Raw genomic sequence first — 18,004 nt, 5'->3', positions numbered from 1 at the left:
TTTATTTCATGGACAATTAATATCTTAATTAATCTCAAACACAAAGCTCAAATCAAGCCCGCGGGTTTTAGCCAAGCATCACAACTTATGAAAAAAAAACCCAATTTCTTTGTCAAGTCATTTCATGACTTAACCATCCATAATTATTTTAAAAAAAAACATGGTATGTATGTACTATCATAAAACTTAATAAAATAGATTTGTATGTCCATATATATTCATATTCTTCAAAAACTGATCAATAAAATCAGTGAAGGATATTTGCATTGAGGGCATCAAATGTTTGAAGTGTGAGCGTGTTAATATTAATATGTTGATACATAACAAGACTAGATTTGCTTTGCTAGCTTATTAGATTTCAACAATGGATTACGTGCTGCGATTACATGTAAATGGTGGGTCTTAATTATAAGAGCTAACTAGACCCTAAAGACAACCTTCATTTCAAAGGAAACATTTGATGGAAGATTAGTGGTTGTAAACCTAATTATGTGCTCCCAAATACCCTATGCTTTGTAAATACATATAAAACCTAATTACTTGTGGTCCATGTAGAAGATTCTCTTTTCTCACAAGCAAGATTTCCCCCCCCCCCCCCCCCCCGGCTTTCTAACGTGAATGGAGGCATAAAAAACATGAAAGAGAGAAGTAATTAAAGGGGTATTAAAGTGGAGAGCCTAGTAAAGTTGAGGAAGAAAGTGATAAAATGATTTGGGGCTTTTGCCATTTTGCCTGCAAAAGAAGAGAACATAAGACCCTATGAGTACCAAATCGACGGGACATGTATAGTTGGAACTTGGAAGTGCTTCACAACAAGGTCATGACATAGGGCATGGCATTTGGTACGTGGCCGGGTGTGAACACGATGTGCCTTCAAATAAGTTCCTGGATAGTTTCTTGACCTTAACCCATCATCTCACATCAGAAGATGGCTCGTGTGTGTGTGTGTATATACACGGAGATGACAATAACATGATAATTTATATGTAAAACTTTATCTTCTCAATTTAGTTTCTAGCATGATGGGTGATTATTTTTTAGGATTATAAAAAATAAATTTTGAGTTTATGTTCTTATTTAAATAAAAGATAATAATTAATTGATAGGTGGATATGATTTATATCCATATCTAATATTTTTAGGTGTAATAGAATGTCAGACCCAAATGACATGAGTCTTACTCATTTTTAGATCCAATATTTTTGAAAATAGTTAAGACTCAAACCCAAGTGGATATATGTCTAGTGCGCTATTAGATCCAACAACTCTAGGTTTGTTTGCGTACCGAGAATAACGAGGTCTAATTTTATCTTAAAATTTCTTTTAAAATTTCAACTACTTATATTAAATCTGATATTTCAAACTAGAACCGCAAAAAAGTATCAGCAATACAGAACACACACACTCTCCATCCCGGTAGGTACTGGTTAGACAGATAGGAGTTAACGAGTCAGCTAGAGGTAATTATAAAGCTAGCTGGTGATGAAGAAGTGGGGCAATATATATACTTCCATCTTAGTCCTTCAATTCTTACCCCATTTTCATATTGCTCCAAACAAATAAAAGTGTATTATATATAGTAGTTGCCAGTATACGTACCCAAGCTAGGTCCCTATATATACAATTATAAGAAACTTAATTATCATCACTAAAATAAAGATTTATTAGTTATTATATATACCTTATTTGCTAATAAAATTTGTGGAGAGACGCATCTATCTATCACGTTAGCCTACAAATATGCCCCAAGTATCTATCATATATAACAATCAAGCAGCCACAAATTAATTGGAAGCAATATTCCAGCAGCATGCACCACCGGCCAGCACTCGTGTGGCCATGGATATTATTTTCTTTATTTGCATATTCATGGACGAGACATATATACATATAAAGATTGGAAAAAAAGAAAAAAGTGTCCTTTTCTTGAACGGTCTGAGTGTTTAGTTTCTTCCTAACAGCATTAGCTGTTCGATTGCAACTCTTGCTTGCCTTGAAACCATGTAAGATTCTCGTTATCTTGTCTACCCTCTCTATTACCTGTATGCCCTTTCCATATATCATCTTGATATTTAAGTTGAACAGGTTTGTGTGTGTGTGTGTGTGTGTCTCTTCAACACATGATCTGATCAGTACTGCATATATGCCTCAATTATTAATTAGAGGAGATCGATGATCAGATGACCGAATTAAGAACATGACAGAAAAGAGTTTTTTAAGTTTTTTTTTTAAAAAAAAAATTAGAATATTTGAAAGTAATCTAGCTATCAGTGTTTTGGTTTAGTGCCCGTTTACAAATAGTAGGAGAACTGGATGGATACATGCGTACACTTATAACCCTAATTTATATATATACTTGACCTTTTCTAGCGAGGTTAAAATTAATGAGAAATCCAGTTCAATTGTACAGGGCTATTTTAGTATTTTTCTTCTCATTGGAAGAGTCATATTAATTTCACGAGACCTAATCCCTCACCACACCAATTGTGTGAGCTACCAGAAAAGTCCAATATGTCTCCTCGATCTCTTCTATAAAACAAGAACTAACCCTATCCTGGTTTTTGTATTTCCATGCGCTAGCTGCAGCGAAGAGCTCTTTTATCATTTAGAATCGACAACAAAATCCTGAGCTCTTCAACCGTTTCGAAATCAATATCCTTCCTAGTGCAGCTGGAGTGTTCCAAAGGGATCGCATTGATCTAATGACTCTCGATGTCTAAATCATATTAATGTTTAGTTTTTTCGTTGGATCATGCGATCCCTTAGGAATTTTCCAGCATTCAGCTCTAAATTTCCACCATGTTTTCAAGGTAAGCCAACACAAGCTTTGTATGGACATGTTTGATCCCTTCTATATATGTTTTTACAGTTTAGTGGTTTTGATTTCTTTTAATGTTTGAATTCAGTGTTAAGTCTTTATCAATATATATAGTAGCAAAATTAACTCAGCTAACTGTTCCACAGTGAGTAGGTGATCTCTTAAAGGGCAGCAGTAATAGCTTGACCCTTTGAAGGAAATAGTAGAATAGAGATCCCCCCCCCCCCTCTCTCTATGATCCATGTCTTGTTTGTTGACTGGTAAACGTGTTTGTCTATGATTTCTTGGCTGCTGTACTTCAAGTTTCATGATCATATATAGCTATTATCACTTGTTAATTAGGTCAGGTTGCATCCCCTGATCAAATAAAAGATGGGGTTATGAGTTATGATCCTTTTTGTTTAACCATATATGCAACTAGCTAGGACAGATATTAGATAAATTAATAAAATTAGTAGAATATTACAGTAATTAAGAGAGAGTTAACACTTGATTAATTCTCCTCTTTTCGCTCTTTCCTCAACTGGATTATACATATTTCATTAAAATTCTAGTACTAGTTCAGGGCTCATCATTAATAAGTTACTAAAAATATATTAAACTGGATTAAATCTCAGCTTTGGTTTTGGTTCAAACATTTTGTACTCATCTGCTGCAAGGAAAATCTAGCTTGTAGTGAGATTTTCTTCCACCCCAGGAGACAAGAACCAACATGAATGTCCTCGTAGACAAACAACTGCCTCCCATGTCGGATTCTCCTTTCCTATGGGCCTAAGATAGTGCATTTGATTTGTTGCTGCTTCTGTCTTTATTGATACTCGTACGAGCTAGCTAGCATTGAAAGTGGCAACTAGCTAACGCAGTGCTCATCGAATGACTCGGAAGGAATCTGTCATTATAGAATTTAGCTTATTAATTACAATCCGTACCAGGGAAATAAACCGTCCTTGTTTTCATATTTTTTACATAATATATATATATTCTTGGTATAAATGTCTGTTCCTTAACTGTTGATGATGAAGATATAGTTAATTTCTTCATGATGTTACGTGCTCATGGACAGCCTTGCATAGTTTCTATGTGGAATATAATATATAGGTTATGCCGACGATCAATGCCATTCCTCGCTATGTACAGACTTATGAATGAAAGGATCAGTTTGCTTCCCATCTTGTGTTAATCTGAGAAAAAATGAAACAACAGATGGTCCTCGTGATCGGCTAGCTATCAATATTGAACCTACTTGCTTTGCTTTATTCCTCGAGGGAAATAAATGGATGTCAAGTGCTCCATGTTAAGTTTGTATTTTTTTTCACATAAATATGACTCTTCCTGTGATTTTGGACTCTTGTTAACAATTTCACAGAACCTATATGTGTGTGTGTCCACTGAGATAGATAGATAGATAGATAGATATTTGGAATATTTCTTCTGTCCGGGATCCCCTCACAACTAGTATCGCCTCTTTTGAAATCCTTTAATTAGCTTCAGATTTTGAACAACGAAGGCTGCCCCAAGATCCCAAATGGCAAACTAAAATGCTAAATGACTTGATCCTACTAGGTGGATCGATCCAAGCTAGGATCTTGTTTAAATGTGATGATTATTATTATTTTTTTAAAAAAAAATCCCAAATGGCAAACTAAAATGCTAAATGACTTGATCCCACTAGGTGGATCGATCCAAGCTAGGATCTTGTTTAAATGTGATGATTATTTTTTTTTTTAAAAAAAAAAAAAACCCTTGATGCACGTAAAGCTTATTATGTGAACTGACTTGAAAGAGTAAAAAAATGGAAAACATATATGGTTGAGATAATAAACTAACATATGATTGATTTCTGCAGGCTGGCTTGATATGTATCGCAATATATATTTATAGATTAAATTAGGAACGATTATTGTGATTATTGTGATTATTATTATTATTATTATTATTATTATTATTTTTCGAATCATGAAAACAATATATATTCATGTTACCTTGCATGATGATAAATGTGAAGAATACGAGAAAATTCCTTTCGACTGATTCATGTTCTCTTCCTTCACTGTAGTTTCTTTGAATTAATAACAAATGATATCACTCCAACCAAAAATTGTTGGACTGGTTTTAATTAATTTTGTTATAAGAGAGATTATAATATGCATATATATTGACACGGAGTGCTTATAAGGAAATAAAATGAAAATATGATGATATTTGTATTGTTAATGAGATATGTTCTTCGTGCGAGCTGGATTTTTCAAAGTTAAACATCAAAATTATATTTGGTTAGTATTTCATGATAAATATAAATATATAAAAAAAAAACATAAATTTGTTTGATTATAGAAATAAAAAGGGGAATATAAACAATTATATTTCTAAAATAATCTTGATTATAATAGTATAAGATAACATTTACTCTTTATCTTCATCTTTTCTATATATATAAAAAAAAAACAATAAAACGCTTTCTAAAAAATATGGTCAGATATATAGGTTGAACAGAAAAATTAAAATGTAGTAATTCCCTTTTTACAGCAGTAGCCCATCTGGCCCGAAATTGTAATATGAGCTGTGTATTAAAGCTCTAACCATGTTTCAAAGTTCCAACAAAGAACTCGATCCAGCGATAACAAATCCTCAAACCTTGTTTTCTATTTATTGCCCTCTTAAAGGCTTCTTATGGGCTCACCCGCTCTTAAATCTTAAATAAATACGAATTTGGTTACAAAAATATTTTATCTTCTAATAGCAATTACAATTTAAAAAAGAATCGAATGGTTTTGTATATATTTAGGCCCCGTTTGTTGAAAATAATTTCCTTCTAGAAAGTAAATTTCGAGAAAGTGAATTCGAGAAAAGTGAATTATTTTTCGATGTTTGGTAATGTAATAGAAAATAAGTTGGAAAACACTTTCCAGTGTTTGGTTATGTCATGGAAAATGAGCTGGAAAATAAATTATTAATTTTTTATTTTTTTCAAGTTTATTAAAATAATGAAGAACAAATCTTACAAATTAAAAAGTTGAATGAGAATGAAATTGAAAAAAAAATATAATTTCATAAATTATCTCAAATAAAATAAATAATAGAGATCAAATCTAAAAGATAAAAAAAAATGAAGAAATTAAAATAATAATAATTAACATTTCATAAATTATTTCAAATAAAATAAGTAACAATCAAAAGAATGAGGACCAAATTTGATAGATAAAAAATTTAAATTAAAAAATGATAAGGGAAAAGCAAATAACAATTATAAAAATGAGGACCAAAATTAATATAAAAATTAAATTCTAAAGGATGAAATTGAAAAAAAATATTCAAAACAAAATATATATATAGCAATCAAAAGTTTGAGGACCAAATTTGATATAATCAGCAAATAATATGACATTTCTAAATTTTTCACAACTTCCGGAAAGTGTTTTCCACAAAAAAAAAAAGGAAAACACTTTCCTGAAAACCAAGCCAAATTTTTCTTTGACTGAAAAGTGTTTTTCGTTGATCGGAAAGTGTTTTCCGTTGACCAACTTTTCTAATGACAAACAAACATAGAAAAGTTTGGAAAGTGGTTTCCCGAAAACAATTTTCCAGCAAACAAATGCAATCTTATATTGAAAACCCAACATTTCAAAAGGTATAAAATGAACCGCATAGATTACTATTATATATATATATATATAAAGATCTATCAAAGATCCGATTAGAATATCATCAATACCATTAAAAAAATTTAATAAAAAAAATTCAATAACTTTTAAAAAAAGGTTATAATAATAACCAGTTACATTACCGATAAAATCTTCAACAAAAAAACAAAAACAAAACCCAAAGATTTCGTTAGGAGCACTCTTTAATTCCCATACTATTACAAATATCTATCTATGGTTTGAAAATCTGAGCCAGCATACGACTATGTATTAAACTAGGGGCAAAACACATGTTAGTTAGTCCAAAAGCCATTAAACGTACCTTGTTGTAAACTAAAAGAAAAGAAAAAAGGTTTGCGCCTCTTTCAACTCTTCCTTTTGCATCTCTTTCAATGATCTCAACTCATTAAAGGTAAATATTTAATGGAATCAACAGCATAAATCAAGCACTAACGACTAATCATTCCTGGGTTTAATGTTTTTTTATTTTTATAATCAAGAAAGTAAACTAACTTGCTGCAGTCACTTGGGTCGAAAGCTAGTCGATCAACGAGTTGAATTTAACCACGTCATCTCAAAAAAGTTAGGCATAAGAACATAGGATTATTAAATTAAATAAAACGAAGGATTCTCTCCGTAATCATTGCCTAACTTGAGAGTTTAAAGTTGAAACAGAAGATGGTTGGTCGGAACTCGACCAATAACTAACTCCTACCATGGCCACCTTAACAAATCCTCGTTTCCCATTTTGCTCCGCGAGTCACGGAGCAGAATAGGAAAAGTCTTTTTTTATTTATTATTATTTTAAGAAAATGGAATATCTATGTCCAATTAAATTCATTCACAGAGATATCTTAAGTTTTGACTATTCGTATGTAATCGAAACCCTCACTTTTCATAACTAATTAAGTTAAGAATTTTTTTTCTGGCTGCGGCAATGACAATATTGTTCTCCGAGGAAAGAATATTGTTGTTCCATTCCACCCTTCATGAAGAACATTTTGGACAATTGCTTTGGTATTTGGTCATGGACACTGTCCAAAACATTTCTCTTTCAGCTATGAAGAAGCATTAATTAATTAAATTAACCTGTCAAATGGTTAGCATACCAGTCCAAGAACATTCTGTCAAATGGTCAGCATACCAGTCCAAGAACATTTGCAAGCAACCAGAGCAGCCCTAGCCAGCCCGTAATTAAGCCTTGATTTGCACAACTCGTTAAAGCCTTGATTTGCACAACTCATGGAGAGAAAAATAATTATTTGAAATGGATCTATAGTAAAATCATTCTTGAAGACGATCACCATTTTAATTTGACAGTGTAGTTACGGTTGCTTTTCAAATAACTTTTCATGCTAAAATACATGTCAATGATGTTTTTTCATTTTTAAAAAATTATTTTTGACATCAGCATATCAAAACGATTCAAAACATACAAAACATATTAAATTTTAGCAAAAAAAAAATTTTAATTTTTTAGAAACACGGTTTGCACCATTCCCAAATGGTTTCTAAGTACCCTTCAAATAGGACAGAAAATAAGAAATACTTTGCTCCATTCCACCTCTTCAAATAGGGCAGAAAATGAGAAATACTTAGAATTTTTAAATTTTTAAATTAATTCTTTTACTTTTTTATTTATTTTAAATTATTATTTTTATTTATAAATCAATATCAAAAATAATTTTAAAAGTGTGTACTTATGCAATGATTCTTGGACTAGCACTGGCCCCAAATTTTATTGAGGAAATAGTGCAATATCAAGCTTGTTTATATATATATATATATATATAAACAAGCATAGCTAATTAGACTGCGAGAAGAATTTTTTTTCTGGCTGCGGCAATGACAATATTGTTCTCCGAGGAAAGAATATTGTTGTTCCATTCCACCCTTCATGAAGAACATTTTGGACAATTGCTTTGGTATTTGGTCATGGACATTGTCCAAAACATTTCTCTTTCAGCTATGAAGAAGCATTAATTAATTAAATTAACCTGTCAAATGGTTAGCATACCAGTCCAAGAACATTTGCAAGCAACCAGAGCAGCCCTAGCCAGCCCGTAATTAAGCCTTGATTTGCACAACTCATTAAAGCCTTGATTTGCACAACTCATGGAGAGAAAAATAATTATTTGAAATGGATCTATAGTAAAATCATTCGTGAAGACGACCACCATTCTAAGTACCCTTCAAATAGGGCAGAAATTCTTGGACTAGCATTGGCCCCAAATTTTATTGAGGAAATAGTGCAATATCAAGCTTGTTTATATATATATATATATATATATATAAACAAGCATAGCTAATTAGACTGCGAGAAGAATTTTTTTCTGGCCGCGGCAATGACAATATTGTTCTCCGAGGAAAGAATATTGTTGCTCCACCCTTCATGAAGAACATTTTGGACAATTGCTTTGGTATTTGGTCATGGACATTGTCCGAAACATTTCTCTTTCAGCTATGAAGAAGCATTAATTAATTAATTAACCCGTCAAATGGTTAGCATACCAGTCCAAGAACATTTGCAAGCAACCAGAGCAGCCCTAGCCAGCCCCTAATCAAGCCTTGATTTGCACAACTCATTAATTAAAGGCTCCAAACAGCAAGCTTGACCGTTAGCGGCATGATCAGTGGTCTTCAAACCGGCAGCTTCCTGTGGTGGAGCCAAATGAAGACCTTCACTATTTCCACAGCCATGGGCCACGGGCATGGTAAAAAGTCACCCACCCGCCACATTGATTTCGGACGTCTTTGACTGGTAAATACAATTCCTTTCGAAACAGAGGAATTGGCGACCTTGATTAGGGGCACTATGACCCGTTTTTGTACCAATAACCAAAGACCTTCATGAACACATGTTTTAACGTTGACAATACAGTCACAGTAACATTCCCGTCACTGTTTTCCAATATTCTACAGTGCCCTTAAACGCGTATAAATGCCCCCCACACCCTGCCCTTCATTCCTCACAACAAGCTCCTAGCTCCTAGGACAAGTACAAAGGCTGTTGCCAACCTTTTGAAGCTTAACAAATCTTGGGCACCAAGTATCTGTTAATTCTAATCAGAACTGTGCTTAATCATGACTTCTAGCTTCAATATCCTGTCAGTCCTGGCTCTTGCCCTTACCATCTGTGTGCAAGGTACTCTAGGTAAGTAGAGACTTCTCTCAATTTCTTTATTTCTTTGCCAGTGCCAAGAAGCTAGCTAGCAGCCCTTCTTGAAAGTTCTTGAATTTTCCTTAACAAGATCCTAATGGTATTATTGTTTCAGGAGAAATAACTTGTGAACATCTTGACCAAGACACATGTGCCTACGCAATCTCATCGTCCGGCAAGCGTTGCGTGCTCGAAAAAAGTGTAAAAAGGACCGGAGAAGAAGCATACACTTGCCGCACATCTGAAATTGATGCTGATAGATTAAGGAACTGGATTGAAACAGACCAATGCATCAAAGCATGTGGACTTGACAGAAAGTCACTTGGAATCTCATCGGATTCTCTCCTTGAGTCTCGCTTCGCACAACAACTTTGCTCTCCTCAGTGCTACGATAGCTGCCCTAACGTTGTCGATCTTTACTTCAACCTTGCTGCTGCTGAAGGTAATTTAATCAATAAACATGCCCATCATTCAATAATAACTGGCAATGGAACTCGGGTAAATTATCGCAGGCCACTTACAATTATTTTCATTTCTTTGTTTCCGCAGGTGTGTTCCTCCCCGGATTATGTGAGGCACAAGAGGGAAATGTCAGAAGAGGATTGATGGCCGATATCAAAAGTGCTGGTTTTGTTGCACCAGGACCAGTGAAGGCAGTGAAATACGCATATGCCCCAGCACCAGTTGAACCAGTAACATACACAGATGTTTCCCCAGCAATGCCACCTTATTAATTAACCCTTATGCAAGGGATCGAAAGCAAAGGAAACAAAAGTACACATGCAGATATTAGCAAGTGACAATAAGGGAGTAGTGGCACCAACCAAGATTTCAACAGCCGGCCGGCCTTGAGTAGTCCACCATTAATTAGCATGATGTGTGCATACTAGCATGTGCTGTGTTGGTCATTTGAATCAATAAGGTCTTACCCAAATGTCTTAATTAAAGGTAGATTTTGTGAGAAATGTTTGTATTACTTACTTTATGTTCTTGGTTCATCCTCCAAGCTAGTGTCATGTCTTTGCCTATGAGCAATCCATTCAGTTGTAAGTCATTGGCAACCTTTTCTTTTCGATTGTTTTATAAATACAGCCCAACTTTGTTTATTTTATGGCCTTGATCGAATAAGTTTCTGCTTTCGCCTTCGTTTGCCTCACCAGGAAAACCAGCTGGTAGAAGAGAGCATTACATATACAGGGCAAGAGTACTATACAACATTGACTTTTTTTAGTAGTGAAATTATCCTGAAATCAACTAAGTTTCGTTTATCGAGATTAAGTCCCTCGCACTTAAATCGATATATTCACGACAATTTCCCCCCCGATATCCTCATCATATTAAAGGCTTGAACAATAACACAGTAATAATTAAACCCACCGCTACTTCTACAAATACAGTGAGAAAACACACGATGCCATTGGTTTTAAGTGAAAATGAAAAATAAAATGAGTGGGCCCGTGTGTTTTGTTATTGTTTTCTTGAATTTTGGAAGAGAAGCTCTCGTTATGTATGAAAGGGTAACGGCATAATTGGGCTTTCCAACGGGGTTATTGCTCTGATTCCCTTAAGAACCTACATTGTAAAGGTTAGAGTAGATATTCGTCAAATTTTTCTAATTAAAAAAAAAATTAGAAAATATGTTAAGGTAATGTTAGTATTTCTAAAGAAGTAAAAAAAAAAATGAGATTTGAATTATTCACATTCAATAAATTTAGTTAATTTAATAATATAATTTTTTCAAAAAAATCAGATAAATAATGCAAAAAAATACATTAATTAACCATTAAAAAAAAAAATTTGCTTGTATTATACTCGTAAGTAAGGAGAAGAAAACGCCCTTTGGATATTAATTGTAGCTCTTTCATGGAAACCGCTCGATTACATGAAAAAAAATAAAAAAAATCTCAGATTGAAGGGATGAGTTTAGATTTTTAAGAGTCAGAGTGGAAATCAAATAAGAGAAAGAATAAAAAAAAAGAGGATTGCACTAGCTGGAGATCACATCCATCGCACCTGTACAAAGGGGGATTATTTTTTTTGGATAATTTCTACCCACGAAAAACAATGCCATGAACAGCCTATGTCAGCTGAATCTTGCATGTTGCCAAGTCACTGCATATATTGAAGGGGCGCTTAATAAAATTATGCGGCCATGGCCTCTGAGCAGCGATGGTCATGGTTGTTATCAAGATGTCATGGCTCTTCAAACCGTGAAGGATGCGGCCATGGCCTTTAAGTCATACTGCTGCACATGTCATGCATGTGATCATGATACTGGGAAGTTTTAGTTCGTGTTAAGAAGGAATTTTCGACCTCACATTTGATTTTTATTAATTTAGTTTTAAACCACGTTAGGAACCAAATTAGAATGGATCCACAAATTGGAGTAAAACACATGTTTGACCGCTGAGAGAAACGTATAGCCCAACTTCTCAAGTCCAGCTTGAGAGTATAGCCCATCAACCTTTCCGATTGTTTTATGAGTATAGCCCATCTTTAATTCCTTGATCGAATAAGTTTCTGTTTTTCGGCCTTCTCTTGCCTCGCCCGGAAAGCCAGCTAGAAGAGAGCCAGCCTTGCATGGACCACTTCCTTTAATCCTAAGATTATCCTTCCTGGGATCAATTTAATAGTCATAAGAACAAAAGTCCGTACACTGTTGAAGAACAGAACAGTAGATACATGAAGATTCTTCTCAGCATTCATTATGCACTGTCAGAGATTAATTAATGCACAAGTTATGATACATGTTTCCATAAATTTAGCTCACCTTTGATTGTGTTCCGTACATGCACATGCGTGTGTGGAGAGGGAGAGGAGCTGAGTGCATTTAACTCTTAAGAAAGCAGTGGCATCATGACGTGGATCTTTGAGACTTTCGTGTTTCCTGTTTTCTGAGTCATAATGTCAGTCTGTTTCCAGCCAGTTCGAGCCGAGCTAAAAAAAAAAAAATCAAGTTAAAACTAAGTTAAATAAAAAAAATCAAGCTAAATTAAAAAAAATCAAGTTAAACTAGGGTAAAACCAAGTAAAACAAAAAGAAATAAGCTAAATGATTGAATCAGTTTTATTCTAAAAAACCGAACTAAAATGATCAATTTAAACTGATTTTGATTTTTTTTTAAAAAAAAATCAATTTAATTACTATTTTTAATAAAAAACAAACAAAAAATAATCATCAATGTAAAATATACATGGCAGTATATGTTCAAGGGTCATCTGCCCCTTCGTGTAGTCATTGAGTCCATAAACAAACATTCCTTTTCCTCTTCCTCTTCCTCGTTAAATAATAATAATAAAAAAAAGGACTATGGGAAGGAGGAGGAAAACTTTTTTTTGTACTCCTTCACGCGATGCTATTCGTTAAAATTACGTGTCCTTTTTTATTAGGCTTGGCATATAAGGAAAAGCCTAGGTGCAAATGGGCCAACACACACCTAGCCTTTTTCTTTAAAAAAACATGGAGCAATGTCGCTTTGTTTTCTATATTATTTTTATTTTAACGAAGGACACGTCGTTTGTTTTTACATTGTTTGATCACCTTTAGTAATTAAAAAAAATCAAGATTTCAGTGTTTGAATTAAAAAACAAAAATTAATTATTTTTTTCTAAAATCACATCAAAAATATTATATAAACTTTAACAAACACATCTCAAATCTTAAAACATTATCTAATTAGCTTAAAAACTTATAATCAAACTAAATAAAAAACAAATTAACAAGTCCCAAACTACTTTTTTTCGGCATGTTCATGGATAAAAGCACCTCCACGAGTTTCCCTACCCAGATTGAACTCATTGACACAAAGTTCAATTATTTTTGTGGCTAGAATATGACCAACTATGTTCTCTTTTCTTATTATTTTTTAGTGGTTTTATCTATCCCTCCCTGGTATATAAAGACTGAAACATAATAAAAATAAAGTTTTAGATTGAAACATAAAAATCTAAAACATCGGGTACCACACATTTATAATTTGAAACTTCAAAGATGAAAATGATATTTCTCGTACTTTTAAAAACAACTCTGTTTTTTTTTCAAATGTCAAGTTTGATCATTGTTTTTTTAATTTATCATTAAAGTACCATATGACGCATCGATGAATAGAAATAGAAATAAATACCAGCACATAAGAGCATGGAAATAATAATTTGAAATGTTGAAATTAAAAAAAAAAAAAAATTCAATGACCAATGCGTAAAGAAGCAAAAATTTCATGAACTAAAAAAAATAAATTCACCACCACCATCTATTAAAGTCAAAGAGTACTCAATAACAAGTACTACTTTATGTTATCTATTTAAAATATCTTTTGTATCATGATAGATTTTATAATCATGGTCTGAAAAAAAACTAATTTTAAAAAAGTTATAAATTATAGCGGTTTTTTAGCCGAAATTTAAGAACGAATTTTCGGATTTAATCAAACATGACCGAATTTGTGATTCCATTCCATCCAGTGTTGCCTGTTTCCTTGCAGGGAGGGGGATATCACCATCACCATCATCATCATGGATGAAAACTGTAATTCGTGGCCAGATGCAGGACAACCATGCTCAGTATCCAATAAACAAGCCCCACGTATACATGCTGCAATGTCTAATTGTCCCCAAGCAGCAAACGTCAGCCTTTCCAAGAATCAAGAAGAACTCAGGCACTAGGCTCACCCACGCGTGTTCTCACCGTCCACCTGTACAGATAAATATTGATATTCTCCAGGCAAATCAATCCCCGACATCTCTTCCTGTTCATGACTTAAGCTTAACTCAATCCTGTAATTAACTAATTGTTGCTTGCTGTTTCAATCCATCTATATAATTCTTATGTTTTTTAATCCGTTTAATGATCTAGTTCTCTCCAGCTCCCTTCTATTCCTTTTCTATTTATTTTGTTTTAAAATCCTTATAAATAAATAAATAAAATTTATAGATTAGGTAGGGAACTTTGACTTGGAAATAACGCCTCCGTGTAAAAAACAATCTATTGAATTAAGGACAGAGAAGGGTAGTTAAGTCATATTTAATAAATCTCTACACCACAGAGACTAGTAATTAGTCTATGGTGAATTATAGGGATTTAATTTAATAATAATTATCTCTCCTAATGACGTATCCTAAAAAAACCTTCCCAATCGAATTCCCTCAATCACAACCGATTCCTATTTGGACAAAGATTTAATGTGCCTTGAAAAAACCGATCCAAAAAACATTAATGCTTCCTTTGAATTGTAACTTTAATTTAATAAACTTCACCCCCATCCTTAACATATATTTAATTTAATTTAATATTCCCAAAATACAGGCCATGAAATATCACAGTGATTTGCATTGCACCGATCACCACTCACCTCAAGATTTTCCCATCTCGCCACGTGTCAACCTCCACCAAGTGAAGCCTACACCGAAGATTTCGCCAACTCTATCTTCCCCACTCCGAACCTCTCTCTATATATATTAGCGTGATCAGTTTCAGATTTTCTTCATCGCAACGTTCCTCCTCTCTCCTCCTTATCTCTTCGCCTCTCACAAAAAATGGCCACTCTAACACTCACCGGGTTGTTAAAACGGGTCGCCGGAGAATTCCCTAACCGTCGAGCCGTCTCTGTTTCTGGCAAATTAGATTTAACTCACGCTCGTCTCCATGAAATCATCGAACGTGCCGCTTCTCGCCTTGTTGCCTCTGGAATTAAACCTGGAGATGTTGTTGCACTCACGTTTCCCAACACTGTTGAGGTTTTTAGTTTCGTTTTTTCTCTTAAAATATCAAAGCTTTTTTCAGCAATATTTGGATTTTAAAACAGGTTTTTGTTTACGTTAAATTTAGTCTTGCAACCTTAATTCCTGTAGTTGTTTTTGTTTTGGTGATTACAGTTTGTGATAATGTTTTTGGCCGTGATACGGGCCCGCGCCACGGCAGCGCCGTTAAATGCAGCCTACACCACGGAGGAGTTTGAGTTTTATTTATCAGACTCGGAGTCCAAGCTATTATTAACCGCACAGGAAGGAAACAGTTCTGCTCAAGCCGCAGCTTCCAAGCTTAAAATCCCTCACGCCACCGCCACACTCAGCGGAGCAGATTCTGAACTCAATCTTTCCCCCAGTCCAACCGAGTCAGACGACCCCAATTTGATAAGCCAGCTCATTAACGACCCATCTGATATGGCTCTGTTTTTGCACACGTCAGGCACCACAAGCCGGCCCAAAGGGGTGCCACTGACTCAGCTCAATTTGGCTTCTTCGGTTAATAACATTAAATCGGTGTACAAACTCACCGAATCAGACTCGACGGTGATAGTCTTGCCGTTGTTCCATGTTCACGGGTTGTTAGCCGGGTTATTGAGCTCGCTCGCGGCCGGAGCATCTGTGGCTTTACCATCTGCGGGCCGATTTTCGGCTTCAACATTTTGGAAAGACATGGACAAATACAACGCCACATGGTATACCGCTGTCCCTACTATACACCAAATAATTTTGGATCGGCATTTTAGCAACCCAGAATCGGTTTACCCAAAGCTTCGGTTCATTAGGAGTTGTAGCGCCTCGCTTGCCCCGGCTATATTAGCTAGACTCGAGGAGGCATTCAATACGCCGGTCTTGGAGGCCTACGCGATGACGGAGGCGACCCATTTGATGTGTTCGAATCCATTACCGGAAGATGGGCCACATAAGGCGGGGTCGGTTGGCAAACCGGTCGGTCAAGAAATGGCTATATTGAACGAGAACGGGGTGATTCAAGATGCTAATGTTAGTGGCGAGGTGTGCCTTAGAGGTCCAAATGTGACAAAGGGCTACAAACACAATCCGGAGGCTAATAAGGTTGCCTTTCAATTCGGGTGGTTTCATACGGGTGATCTAGGTTATTTCGACTCGGATGGTTATTTGCATCTTGTGGGGAGGATTAAGGAGCTTATTAATCGTGGAGGTAATGTTAATTATGATTTAATTCAAAGTATCATGGTACAAAATTATAGATTGGTGGGAGAGTGAAGTGTTCCATTCTGGGTTTTGCCCTCTTCAAATTACTCTATTGATTTTGACCTCTTTTTGAGTGGCAACAAAAGGTTTGATGAAGACATTTGCGTGGCCACCTAGGAAGCTATGATGATTCTTACATCTTGTGAATTGTTGCTTGGTGTTTGTCACCCCAACTAGTTCATCACAATAAATACAAATTGCCAGCACTTGTGTATATGCATGCGACATCCTAATCGAGGTAGCTGACCTTTGCTCCTCTTTTTTTGTTTTTTTCGTGGATGATCTTGTTTTCAGGGGAGAAAATATCACCAGTTGAAGTGGATGCAGTGCTTCTATCTCATCCTGACATTGCTCAAGCAGTTGCTTTCGGAGTTCCCGATGACAAATATGGCGAAGAGGTAACACAATTTATTTCCTCCATTATCAAGCATCAACCGTCCTGTCTAGTTAACACCTCATTAATTCTTGATCCCACTAGGAGCCACATTAATTGTTAACATTATTAAAAAGGGGGGAAAAAGAAGAAGAAGCTGCTTTGGGTGCCGACGTAATATAGGCACAGAGTCCAGTCATAGGAAGTAGCATTTACTTTTATTTTTCTTTTGTTTTTCTGACAAGCACGGACAAAAGTTATCGGTCATATGTTACTATAATATGGATGTAAATTAGGTCATGGAAGACCTTTTGTAATTATTCCTGCCGATCACGTATGGAGATGCATAGGATGACACGGATGATTATCACCCCTTTAACCAACTGTTGGCTTCTATATCTTATTTCGGCATGTGATTTGACGAGCGGTGGCAATGAAATACCAGCTACAATTCTTGATCTTAAACTTTTAATTTCAAGAGAAGTTGGAGGTTTTCTAACACCTAGTTTTGTGTCATCGATAGATAAATTGCGCCATAATTCCTAGAGATGGAACAGACATTGACGAGGAGGAGGTGCTGAGGTTTTGCAAGAAGAACCTAGCAGCGTTCAAGGTCCCAAAGAAGGTCTTCCTTACAGACTCCCTTCCAGAGACAGCCAGTGGGAAAATCCAACGAAGGATTGTATCAGAACACTTCCTCGCTCAAATTTCAACTGCTAGTGTCCCCAAGTTTGGAGCCTAAATACTGTCATTTATATATTCGCCCTACTCCAAAATAAGTTTTGAGGTAGACGGATAGATTGGAGCAATTCATCTTTTGCAAATGAGATTTAGGTAGTGGGGAATAAACACGTACGTTATTTTCGTTTTCGGAAAGTAATAACTCTCCTAATTATTTTGTTGGTGACAGTTGATCTGTTGCTTCAACGCGCAAAACTACCTATTATGTGAGCATACATGATGCACACCTTAATTAACGAGTTGTTTTCTTGATGAATATTACATGTATATTTGGTAACGTAAATTGTCGTAATAGTT

General features: G+C 35.0%; 2 protein-coding genes and 1 long non-coding RNA gene across 3 annotated transcripts; all 3 read left to right on the top strand.

Moving 5' to 3' along the window:
• Positions 1–2,477: 2,477 nt before the first annotated feature.
• LOC112324334 (uncharacterized) lies at positions 2,478–3,811 on the top strand. Its single transcript, XR_002978136.2, has 2 exons — positions 2,478–2,810; positions 3,436–3,811. It is a non-coding gene; the product is annotated as an uncharacterized LOC112324334 (long non-coding RNA).
• Positions 3,812–9,421: 5,610 nt separating this feature from the next.
• On the top strand, positions 9,422–10,725 carry LOC7474049 (uncharacterized). The gene is made up of 3 exons (XM_002322438.4): positions 9,422–9,613; positions 9,735–10,061; positions 10,169–10,725. The coding sequence occupies exons 1-3, from the start codon at positions 9,544–9,546 to the stop codon at positions 10,351–10,353; spliced, it is 582 nt and encodes a 193-aa protein (XP_002322474.1). The 5' UTR covers positions 9,422–9,543; the 3' UTR covers positions 10,354–10,725.
• A 4,357-nt stretch (positions 10,726–15,082) lies between these two features.
• LOC7474048 (oxalate--CoA ligase) lies at positions 15,083–17,984 on the top strand. The gene is made up of 4 exons (XM_002322437.3): positions 15,083–15,351; positions 15,490–16,540; positions 16,888–16,991; positions 17,490–17,984. Exons 1-4 carry the CDS (start codon positions 15,151–15,153, stop codon positions 17,706–17,708), a joined length of 1,575 nt encoding a protein of 524 aa, XP_002322473.1. The 5' UTR covers positions 15,083–15,150; the 3' UTR covers positions 17,709–17,984.
• Positions 17,985–18,004: the final 20 nt, after the last annotated feature.

This window comes from Populus trichocarpa, chromosome 15 (genome assembly GCF_000002775.5).
Source record: "Populus trichocarpa isolate Nisqually-1 chromosome 15, P.trichocarpa_v4.1, whole genome shotgun sequence".
Classification (NCBI taxonomy): Eukaryota; Viridiplantae; Streptophyta; class Magnoliopsida; order Malpighiales; family Salicaceae; genus Populus; species Populus trichocarpa.
Note: the sequence above shows the minus strand (reverse complement) of the source record. Positions and strands in the feature narration are given on the sequence as shown.